We start from the raw sequence: 12,364 nt of genomic DNA, 5'->3' as shown, positions 1-12,364 counted from the left end.
TTTAGACACTTTGAATTCCTTATCAAACTAAGATAACTAAGATAACCCGATCCCCTGATAAATTGTGCAAATGTTTCCATTGTTTAAGGAGTTTTGATTTTGAGTTTTGATGGAATTTTACCAAGAATGTATGAGTTCATAGTAATTATGTCTTACATTATCACATTTCAACAAAGTAGAAAATATAATGTTACTTTAAGGTATTGGTTAGCAAAGTGGATGGGATAGAAACATCTCGGAAATGTAAAAAAAAGAAAAAAAAAAAGTCAAGCATAACGGCCATTAGCAGTTTTGGTCATCTTCACTTCCTCTATTAGAAAACGACCAAAAGCTGTAAATGGGTGAAAGGGCAGCACTATTAACATGAAATTAATTTCTACTGCTTTTGATTGTAACAAATGTCTAACCAGAAATAAGTAGTTTTTTTTTGTTTATTTTCCTTTTCATGGCTTAACATCGATGGAACAAAAGACAAAGGTGAGCAGTTGTCAAAACAAACAGCGTTCATGGATGCAGCTGAAGTGATCTGATCATATCAAGCACAAAGACAAATTCCTCTAATTTATCCTCATATTTAATCTCTTACAGTTCACATTATAAACCTTTAGGAAACAGTTCTTCAATTTTACTAAGAAAACTCCTTAAGATTTAAGGTCACATATAAGTTCTAAACTAATTTTTTTCTTTAACTGAAGTTTTTCTGCCCCATTTTTGCCTTTGCATTGTACAGAAGCACTTAGCACCAGCTGCAGCAGTACAAACACAAGAGATAATGAGAGAGAGAGAGAGAGAGGCAGAGAGAGAGAGAGGAGGAAGGAGGGAGTTTGTATTGCTATAGTTTGACCATAGTGACTCAGCGTAACCAGGCTTGCCTCTTATGGAAGTCGTAGAGATCTGCAATGTGTCCACTGGCAGGTTTTCTGCTTATGTTTTCTAAAGCAGCTTTCAGAGGAGGGCATGGGATCAGAAAAGTCGGCAGATGCTGTTTTGTGGCACTTCCTCTCAAACCACTTCACAACCAGTGACAGACAACAAGCAGAGGCATGTCCTCATTCTGACTCGACTCACCCGATAGACTTCTCAGAAGTAGCCATGTTGAATGATTCTCTGTCAAAAAGGTAAGCCCGTGTCTGTATTTTGAATAAAATGTGCTGGCACAGTTTGATGGGCGTGTCACGCTTCAGGCTAAAAAGATGCGTAACCTTTATTGTTTGGGGGATTTTTTTTTAAGAAGCAACAAAAATGATTGAATTTCTGTCATGCAATTTAATCGTTTTTCAACTTCAGGTCCCAATTGTAGAATTTGATATAATCCTAATTACTCAGAAAGTTGCTTCCTATTTTCACAAATGTCCAAACATAAAAAAGTATCCTATTTTTATGGTTGAACATTTAAGAACTGACATACAACTGCAGGGGAAAAACATCACCTGGAATTACTTAAAACAAAGAAAAAGAACAGGACAGTAAATACAGTTTCCATTACTGTTTTTTAAAAAATGAAGTTTTCTTCTGTGTTTCTGATTGTAGTCCCTTCGTCCATATCATCTCCGATCATTAGACAGTTACACTTGTAAATGCAAGTTTCTGCATGAGCGTGTTTGTTTGCCGCCTGGTTTTCAACCGCTCTTACATGCACGCACACTGTAGTCACCAAAGATAACAACATGTTTCTGCTTGTCATTTTTGCGCTCGCATAAAGATGCGCTACTTTCACGTGGGAGCTCAAACTGTGAAAAGTTTCTCTGCTGTCTCCTAACTTCATGTCTCTCAATGGGAAGCCACCAAAGCAGCTGGTAGGGACTGGACTCATATTTACTGCACATTAACAGGTTATAGTGTGATCTGGAAAGAAAAAGTTGGGTGTTTTTTGCATGTTGTTTTTGGAATAAATATGTTTCTGCTGGTGGGTTTAGAGATGTTGACTGTGTATTAAGTGTAAGTTTTGCAGCTTTCTTCCATGCTAGGGATGCAGTGTAGACTTAAACATCTGCTTTTGTTTCATTGTGATTTCTAGTGCTTCACAGCTTAGAGAATGGAGTGCATTATGCTAGACACTTAAGAAAATCCAATTTGTTTCCTCTAAATGGTATAAATGAGACGACAAGACTGCAAGTCGGTACTAATTAAATATGACGCACTTTCATCAGTTTGTTTTCACATGCACGCTATGATTGAGCTCAAGTTTCACCATAAATGTTTTTTGTGGTTGCGCCTGTTGTAGTTCCAGAAAGATGTGAACTGAATCTTGATCACCGGATGCACCTCTAACCAGTACTAAAGATGTTTCACTCCTCACTCTGCAGCGAGAAGTCTCCGTGGAAAAGAGCCAGGCGTTGGTTGTTCTATGTCATGCTCTCCCTCATGTTGGGAGTTTTAGTTCTCTACAGTTGGTTCTCATCATCTTGGAGACCTCTGCTGATTCAGAGGGACGACAACAAGACGGCAGTTAAAACTGTGAGTACGTTGTTTTTTTTAGTCCTCCGGGATTGGGTCATACAAAAAAATAACAGGCTAACTTCAACATGATGAGTCATCAGCAACACATTACTGTAACTGGACTGTTTGTTTTTTCTTCACCCTGATTCTGGTAATCTGCAAAATTAATTTACTGTAAGACAGCCTTTAGGAGGGCTTGCACCTGGATATGAGATTTTGAGAGTATGACTAAGCTGAAAAATAATAACAGATGGTACGTTAAAAAATATTTAAAACAAAGATGCAGAATAAAATCTAATCATTTTAGTTAAAAAAAAAAAAAAGCACAAACATGCCGACTGGTGATGGTATAAAATTGTTATATAAAGATGTGTAAAATTATTGCACCATTTCCAAAATATATTAGTCGTCAGTCTTTTGTCTCTCATCAGTCATAGTATACCAAAGGTAGCTCAATTTATGTCTGAAGTTGGATCACTTATTGGGGAATGATGTGACACCCATTGGAAACCAACTGGATAGCAAATAAATTTCTCTCTTATTTGCTGAAACATTGAGTTTCTAAAAACCCATTTGTTTTGAGCTGCGTTTAAATAACTGGAACATGAGAAACTTTTTTTCAGTCGTTCATTGTTTTCCCTTACTTTGCAATCACAATGTAATGTTTTCTTGCTTTTTTCTTGTTTCACATGCCTTCTAATCATGGAAAGCACATTGAACTATCTTGCTGTCACAACTCTGCGAGGTAAATGAAACTTAAGAATTCAAATAAAGCAAGGACACAAATAAGTGTTTGATTTCACTATGTGATGCTACATGGTAGCACAGTTGCCCCTGGGTTTGAATCCTGGTTTGGAGTTTGCCAACCTTTCCTGCTCAGGCTCTCCTCAGGGACTCAAGCATCCTCCCACAGTCTAATAATTTGGCGCAGTATCGGCACCAAAATTCAGACTATCGCTAACCCAGAGAAGGCTATATCCAATCCGAAGCAGGTAGCTGATCTGATTAGTGCTAGGGTGGCACTGGTAAATTAGAAACCACCAGAGGTCACTGAACGCTAGCAAATGAGAAATAGTCTACTGACTTGCGTTAGCGTTGGAGAGGTTGGTGACTAGCATGCCTAGTCTTGGTTGCCTACTTCCAGTAGCCAGCAGAGGCTACTGGCCAGCAGAGGCCATTAGGAGTTTGCTAACCAACAGGTTAGCATTAGCATTGGACAGGTTGGCAATTAGCAAACCACAGCACTCAAGACAAGTTGAGAAATCTTTAGAGAGCGGTTGATGAGCTTCATCCATGTCAGGTTGTTTGTCCTGTGCCTCTCTACTGCTTCATTTCCACTGAGCAGTATGGCATGGGTCAGTGCAGAGCCACATGCCAGATTGTTTAGATTTTAAAAGTGGGTCATTCTACCGACCCACTACTGCACAGTTCCTGGAAACCCTTCAGTTCTAGGTTCATAAGACAATGATAAGGAGCAACTGAGTTGGGCTTACTGGTGTCACACAACACAGTCCATTGACATGGGGACAGAAAAATGACATTGCTTGAGACAAGCTAGTCTGACACGTTATTAGGTATTCAGATTTAATACCACCTGCCCAGTGCAAGTCCAACTGCTGGTGGAAACACTCTCCTGAAAATGGCAGACCATAAAATAACGTAATGAATTACGCCGAGCCATGCTGTACCACTCACTGGAAATGAGGGGTGTTGTCATGCGATGGCCAGGCAACCTGTGACCCAGCAAGAACAACCAAGTGTAGACAATGGATGGATGGACATCGTTATTGCTACTGGATACAAACCATCACACAGATGAATGAATATGCATCTCAAGCATGCATATTCATGCATGCTTGAATATGCATGAATATTCAAGCAAACTTGAATATTCTAGCCCAAACTAGCCCTAGTTTGGGCTAGTTTGAGCCCAAACTAGGGCTCAAACTAGTTTGAGCCCTAGTTTGGGCTCAAACTAGGGTAACTTAGGGAGACGGTTTGCCCTGTTTGCATATCAACTTAAAATTGGTGTACTGTTGCATACGCTTCTTGCTTTCAGTAGAAAACATGTCAGGAAGAAAGAAAGTGGCCAAACATAGTCAGAGGCACAATATGGATGAAGAGGAAAATGTTTAAAATGCCTCTAATTTTATAAAGCAATTCAAGTAAAACCACTTTGACCAAGGTATTGTGACCCCGACTAGGCATCTTTCCTGTCACAGCATTTCAGGCATGTTACATGGGGTAGCTGGTTGCCTACATCTGGCAGGGAAGCTTTGATCTGCAAAATGCAAATCTGGAGATGGGATCCTAATTGCTTGACTGATTGTATGAAATCAGGGTTCTATCAGGCATGAAAGTGGATAGGTGACTTTAATGAAATGTGAACTCATATCTGACCTTCTCTTTGGGAGTGTGGGGGTGAGTGGCTGTGTAGGTATGTGGAGCTAAGTCTTAATTAGTCTCTTTGACTGTTTTGATGATTTCTTTTTTCCACCTTGACCTTAGCATGTCTTGAAGCATTTTTGGGTGACTTGCTTTGTCCTGATCTGTGAGCACTCAAACAAATTCCTGTGTCAATCAGCTTGTGCAAACAGTGGAAGGTAACAGAACTGGAGTTTATGCCAGAACTGACATTGAGGTTCATATATAGCTTTGTTACAGCGTCAGCACCCTCCTACATCCCCCCACACACTCACACCTGTATAGTACAGACTGCATTTAAACACTAATGCATGATATTCACGGATATGTTGCACAGCACAACATGCTGACTGACGAAGTTGCAAACAGTTAAGGGTAAAATGTTTTATTTTTGCGATTTTCACTATGGCAATAATATGGCTATGAGGAGCAGCCATGGTGGATTTTGAAGTTGTGGTTGGGAATTCCCAGGCTCTGCCCTATGACCAACTCCTGAACAGCCACAAGGATGAACTGAAAAAGAAATAAGTTCAGTTCCTATTTCTCTTCTCACCATCTCCAGCTTACTTATGAATGCATAACACTTATAATATTGCAATTGTCCCTATTATTTTTTTTTTAAAAGTTGCTAGGATCAGCAGACTTCTGTGCTTCATATATACTACTGTCTCTAATCTTTTCACAACACTCCAAACGTTAGAGAGTTTTAAGTAAAAAAAAACAAGCAACACATAAATGTGAACTGTAATTTTTGTTTGAGCAACATTTTCAGAACACAGTGACAACTTAATCTTGAATTCAATTCCTACAGTAAGAGTTGTGGAATTGGCTTCTGCCAGGGCATGTTTGGCCAATGTACATATATTTTTGTTTTGTTTTTAAAAAAGCATTTAAAAAGCATTATTTATATATGATGTAACAATAATTTCACTGACTGAAAAACATAATTTTGAAAAGTAGGAAGTGGAATTGTTTCAGTGGTTTTGCTGCTGAAAGTGAGAAAATCAATCTGCATTTTGAGGCTCTAGATTTGTAAATAAGTGTTTTCCCCTTTTTAAAATGCATCTCTATTGGTACAGAAGTTGGTGTAAAAACTAATTCAGATGTAATACTATGCAACCATTCAGAAAAAATAAATTTACGTTAAACTATGTGATGTATAAAACAAAACTTTGTTTTGCCTCCACAGATTTCACCTTCTCACTATATACCCTCACAGTTCTATGTGGAATACCCGTACCAATACCATTTCATACTGGATGAACCAAACCAATGCCGACAGGAGAGCCCCTTCGTGGTGCTCATGATCCCAGTGGCCCCACAAAGCAAAGAGGCTCGTGACATCATTCGCAGCACATGGGGAAGAGAAAATCGGGTGTTGGGCCAGTTGATCAGCTACTACTTCCTCCTGGGAAAGTCTAGAATAGGTAACGACGCAGAGCCACCTGATGAACAGGTGATGTGACCACTGTTTTTCTCTCTACTTTTACTGCTTGATAAGATAAGAAATAGTACAAGAGTTGAGTAGGGTGAACTCTAAGTGCACTGATGTCCTTTTTATTTGTGTAACTAGTGGCAGCGCTGGCAGCAAGAACTGTAGGTGATCACTTGACTCAAACAAATTCTTATTGCACGAACAAGCTTATTCACGTGTGATTTTCATTTTATAACTTATTTAATGGAATCACCACAATCTCGACGTTAAGGTTTTTTTTGTTTTTTTTTTAAATTAGCAGAATATAGACAAAGATTTGCACACATTTGTAATGGAAACAGCTACTGACACAAGGATGGAAACATCATTTTTTCTGAAACATTTTAGAGCAGTGTTATATCCTACAATTGTACCCCTATGTAACAGTTTTAATGCTTTCGACAACCCAATATATTTAGTTTTACACCAATACTCTGGAAATGTCCAAATAACACATACATCTCTATGTGTATTTTCAGCCACTATGAAAGCATTGTTTTGTCTGGAACGTGTCTCTCTTGTCTGTACTGTCTGATCATTTCCTTTACTGAAATTTCTAAGCTGCTCTTCCTCTACCCATTACATGTCGGTGTGTTTAAAAAATGTGCTTTATGTAGTCCTAAGTATGAAGGAAGCTAAAACATCATGACAGGGCATGCTATTTTTGCTGTGTTAAAGTTTTCATGCTTAATAACAAGTCTATATGCAGATTCAGCTGTCATCTGTTTGTGCACAAATGCAAACAACTGGCGGGTATGTGCCATTTCCTGGAACTGTGGGCATACACACAACATGGTGTGTTTTTTTTATAATACACTTCATATCGTTTTCACATCATACACAACTTGCGCTGTGCATAAGGCACCAAAAATAATCAGCGGTATCATAATCATAGTGAATCATACTTCAGTTTTCTGTTCGATTATACCTCAGTCAAAAGTTTGGGCAGAACCGAGCATTGTTGGAGCCGAGTAAACATCTCAAGTTTGACAGGTGTCTGGTGGAGCAAGAACGCCATTGAGCAATGCCTCAAATTGTTCTTCGTTTATAGATCTGTGTGCTCAAATCAGTCTCACTACACGCTCAAGTTGGTGACAGAAACATAGCACCATAGTGAGGGAGAGAAACAGGAAGAGAAGTGATCCCATACTCTGCCTGTTTCATCTGTCCTGATTCAAAAAGTATTTGCTTTGAAAACCGGTGTTAAAGTCTGTGAAGCTAAAATAATCTGCAAAAGTTCTGCAGATTTGTAGTTTATTGGTTTTATGGGGTTTAAACACTTTGGTTTCTCTTATCAGTCACAACAGCTGGTGTGCTTCTTATAATAGTTTTAAACTTAGTTGAGGTGTGAAAAGGTGTTGAGAATGGCTAGTTTATTTCTCAAAGGCAAGAGTTCATGCAAGTGAAAATGTCAGTGTAATCAAATTGAAAAGTCCGGACACCTTGTTGGCTACAAACACACAAAACAGTTTTTGCGTAAAGCTGTGTGCAATTGTAAGAAATATCTGAGAGAAATTGTTCAGAGAGATATTTTCTGGAAAGAATGAGGAAAAGTAAGTAAAATGAGAACCAATCCAACATTTCTGTTGAACTGGTTATAAAATTAGGACTACTAGCTTTAGGGGGGATGATTAACTCATTAGTGTAGTTCATTTTGACTCACATGACGTAAACGATAACGAAAGGGTTTCCCACTATGTATTATAAGACTGGCGAGCCACTTTACTTCTGCCCCCACCAGATTTAGATTTAGTTTATAGTTCGAGTTAGGTATTAATCTTCCAGTCTTCAAATAATCCATAACTATCAAGTGATATTTTCAAATTTCCTGTCATCTTTAAACATTTTTTATCTCAAAAACATGGTGGCCGGCTGGATGAATGACTGCCCTACTGCACTGGGCTTAGCAAGTTTTCTGGGGAAACCCTAAATGTTATAAAACAGCAGAGAACTGCATGGAAGAAATTGATGCAGGTCCAAGAGGATTTGCAATTTTTTGGAAGTGTTGAGAAACTCATACTATGATGAGTACAAATGACTAAATGTTGTGGAGGTTAAACTAACATTTATATGAAATTTAATTTAATTGGAGAAATTAACAAAATAAGTTGAGAAAAACTGTAATAAGCTTTCCCTTCTAATGAATCCTCCTCAGGGAAGTTAAACTTACATGCATCTGTTTGTTCTTTAATGTCTGACCTTTTTGTTGTTTTGTGAAAACAGTACAACTCTCACAGAACTTTCTAGGATGACTCCCAGTTCTGTTTTACACTTCCCATTGTTACACTTCATTCATTGTACTGTTTCCTCATTTTAATCTAATTTAAACTGTTGTCTTTGTGAACCTTACTTATCCTTCACCAGATAAAGAGAAATGCCCTGATAAATTAAGAATTATTTACATATTCAGGGGTGAGTGTGCTTAGATCAGTGTTTCTCAACCCTGGTCCTCACCGCCCCCGGCTCTGGATGTTTTAGATGTGCCTCTATTCCAGAACAGCTGATTCAAATGAATGCATGACCATCAAGTACTGCAGAAGGCTGTTAATCACCCAGAGATACAATTCAGGTGTGTGGCAGAAGGGAAATACCTAAAACATGCAGCACAGGGGGGAGATGAGGACCAGGGTTGAGAAACACTGGCTTAGAGCTCCTAACTGGCTAGGACCGGCCCTAATACTGTGAAACCTACAGACCTAAAAGGTCACTCCTATCTAACTCCTTTTAAAAAAGCAGTATTATGCAAAATCTACTTTTTTCAGCTTTACATCATGTTATAATGTTATTCCCTCATCAAAAACGTACCTACAGTGTTGCCTTGATGCCTTCACGCATGTTTCAGAAATCATTTAATTCCCGTGGCAACCATTTAACTGTACAAAACACCTGGGTGAACCTAGCTCTGCTTTTGAGATGCAGCTTCTCCTCGGGCAATTCTCCTCCGTGACTCCCCCCCACTCAGCTCCTTCAGACTAGCCAGCAGCAATTAGCAGATTCCTGGCAGAACTGCGCAACTGATGAGCTCATAATATGAGCCACTTCTCAGTGAAAGAGTGGTCAAAATATTAAATGGTTAATAGATGATGTTTTGATGACTTCCTGAAGATTCAGAGAGAGCAGGACTTTCTTAAAGAGGCCAAGACTCAATTTCAAGATGCTAAATTATGAAGTCAAATTTCTTTTAGGTCATATTTCACAGATATACATTTTTGAAGGTAACATAGTTACTTGATTGTGCTATAAAATGGAACCATGTGGCTGGAAAACACAATAATGCCCCTTTTAAGAACCTACAAGACATGATTTGTGAGTTTGGCTCATTGTTGTAGCTAACCGTTGTTGATTCCACAACTAGTGGATAAATAGCAACAAATTTGCTTGTTAATCCAAAGCGCACTCCCTCATTTACTACTTCTAGAAAGTCTCCTCTGCAATCCGATTGTTTGTTTTCGTAGTTCCTTCCCCACGACTGGCTATCAATGTTACCATTGAGTGTACTTATAAGACAGATGTTAACTTCAGCTTCAAATGTTCTTGTTTTCTATAGATTTTAAATGAAAGCAAGAAGCACCACGACATCCTCCAGAGTAACTTCTTGGACAGCTACAAAAATCTCACCATTAAAACGATGGTCATGTTGGAGTGGCTCACCTCCCACTGCCCCAACACCTCCTATGCCATGAAGATCGACTCGGACACCTTCCTCAATGTACACAACCTCGTCGACATGCTCCTGAAAGCCCCCCGCCATGACTACATGACAGGCCTGGTGGCACGGGGCGCCGCAGTTCTTCGAGACCCGACTTCCAAGTGGTTTCTGTCGCCCAACGTCTTCCCCGAGGATTCATACCCTCCGTACGTGCTGGGAGTTGGCTATGTCTTGTCCCTGGATCTGCCCAAGCGGATACTGGAAGCGTCCAAAAAGGTTCAGGCTGTCTACATTGAAGATGTGTACATGGGTTTGTGCATGAGACATTTAGGGATTCAGCTGACGGATCCTCCCCGCGGCGGTTTGTTTGTCATCAACATGCCTTCAGAAAGGACGGGCTGCTACTTCACCTCTGTCATTGTCACATTACTGCACAACTCTGAGCAGATTTTGGATGTATGGAAGGCTTATGAGACTCGACCACACTGCTAGACCTTCAACCACCTGTTTGGTGGAATTGTCACCCACTTGCACGCGTACCCTGCTGGGGAGGAAACCGATGGAATGCAGAAGAAGTTTCGAAACTGTGTGCAACAACTGTGCAATTATTTAAAGTCTAATTTATTACTTTTTTAAAAAAGATTGTATAAGTTGACATGTTTTTCATATTATTACTGTTCCAACTAGAGGTGTGCCGATCGATCGGCCACCGATCATAATCGGCCGATTTCTGTGAAAAAGTGTATGATCGGTGATCGCCGATCACGGTCTCTTGTTGCTGATCACACAAACCGATCACCTGCATCTCATTTCGCAGCCTGCCTGTGCAGCTGGTCTCCTCTTTCCTTCACACTGTGCAAACGCACAGCAACAATCCTAAGCGATGTCATGTGGAACTGTGACGCACTGAGTGAATGGGGAAGTTTGCGTGTTGCGACGGAAAACTGAAGCACATGGGATGAAGCACGTCAAAATGCATCAACACGATGAATCTAATATGGCATAAAAACAATGCCATACTTGACGGAGTTTGGCTACATTGAGGCTCACTGCAGTAAGAAAAGACATATGGAGGATCAGATAGGTGAAGCAGCGCACAGCTACAGACACTCACCCGGATTAGCATGACGGTCAGAAAGCTAAACAAATAACCTGGAAAATTATTTAAATCTTCGAGCCGCAATGTCAGACGCTGGTTCTGCTCTCGCTGTTGAACCGCTGCTACGCTACAGGTAGTAATATTTCACAGACGGAGCTTCGCTTCTGCTCCACCTGGTAGTGACTCTCACACCAAACCTCTGCTTAAAGCTGCAGCATCTAACTTAAAAAAAATAATTTTACATACGTATTAAAACTTTCGCTGTCCTAACATGAGACAGATAATCTCTGAAAAAAGAATCGATCTCCTCCCTGTTCTGCATAATTACTCCGCTCAGTCAGAAACAGCCAATCAGAGCTAGCAGTAATCAGCTAGCCGCCATGATCAGGAAGTTTTCATTCAGTAACTCAGGAGTGTCTATTGTAATTTGCCTTTGAATGTTAAGTTTTATACTTGAATTTTTTGGCAATGTTGAGGTTTTATTTTGACTCTGCATTATTTTAGCCTCTTCAGAGCCTTCATATGTTTTCAGTCTGTTGAACATAGTATTATCGATAGCAGTACAATTTGCACAATGCCTGTTTTGTTTTTTTTTCTTGGAAAAAGTTATTAAAAACAAGTTTTTGTCTAAATTAGGGTAAATTCATGGTTCCTTTTTCCACATAATGTAACCGGTAGTGCTTATGATTAAAAAAATAATAATTATGTGATCGGTATCGGTGATCAGCGATCGGCCCTCCCCTCATGAGTGATCGGAATCGGAATCGGCAGGAAAAAACCTGATCGGCACATCTCTAGCTCCAACATATCAAGGGAGAGTCCCTTCCAAATGCACCTCTATTTTTGAGTGTTTTCACATTATGCAGGGAACCAGAGTAAAACGAATGTGAGAATAATATCAGTGTGTTTCTGCAAGCTGTGCAATAAACTAATTTTTATTTTTTTTAATATTTCCTTCAAACAGTTATTTTAATGAGCAAACAGAGAGCAAGGCCCAGCATGCCTGGACATTCTTTGTTAGGTTGGTATTTTCCAGAATTTCCTTTATTTTTCTTTGTAAATACAAACTTTAGCTCATTAATCCTGAAATTTTGCTGGAATTTGGCAACTTTTTGGTGACAGTTAAAGCCCCTTTGATAGCCACGTATAACAAGAGCTTTCTTCAACAACTGACTCAAGATACTCATTTATTATAAATTAAGAATAAATGCTGTGGATATTGTGGTTACCTCATGACAAGGAGGTTCTTGGTCCAAATCCTAACTAAAACCTCAATGGT

At 39.5% G+C, this 12,364-nt stretch overlaps 1 protein-coding gene across 2 annotated transcripts; it reads left to right on the top strand.

Moving 5' to 3' along the window:
• Positions 1–873: 873 nt before the first annotated feature.
• Positions 874–12,033, top strand: LOC106906514 (beta-1,3-galactosyltransferase 2-like). 2 transcript variants are annotated; one of them, XM_014971814.2, is made up of 4 exons: positions 874–1,118; positions 2,307–2,457; positions 6,053–6,319; positions 9,885–12,033. In XM_014971814.2, the coding sequence occupies exons 1-4, from the start codon at positions 958–960 to the stop codon at positions 10,476–10,478; spliced, it is 1,173 nt and encodes a 390-aa protein (XP_014827300.2). In that variant the 5' UTR covers positions 874–957; the 3' UTR covers positions 10,479–12,033. The 2 variants fall into 2 exon arrangements, with proteins under 2 accessions (XP_014827300.2, XP_014827303.2); XM_014971817.2 differs by lacking the exon at positions 874–1,118 and adding an exon at positions 1,168–1,796.
• Positions 12,034–12,364: the final 331 nt, after the last annotated feature.

The sequence above is a fragment of the Poecilia mexicana genome, unplaced genomic scaffold (assembly GCF_051168715.1).
Source record: "Poecilia mexicana isolate PSO_F unplaced genomic scaffold, ASM5116871v1 scaffold_10, whole genome shotgun sequence".
NCBI classification, from domain to species: Eukaryota; Metazoa; Chordata; class Actinopteri; order Cyprinodontiformes; family Poeciliidae; genus Poecilia; species Poecilia mexicana.
This window is presented reverse-complemented; position numbering and strand designations above follow the sequence as displayed.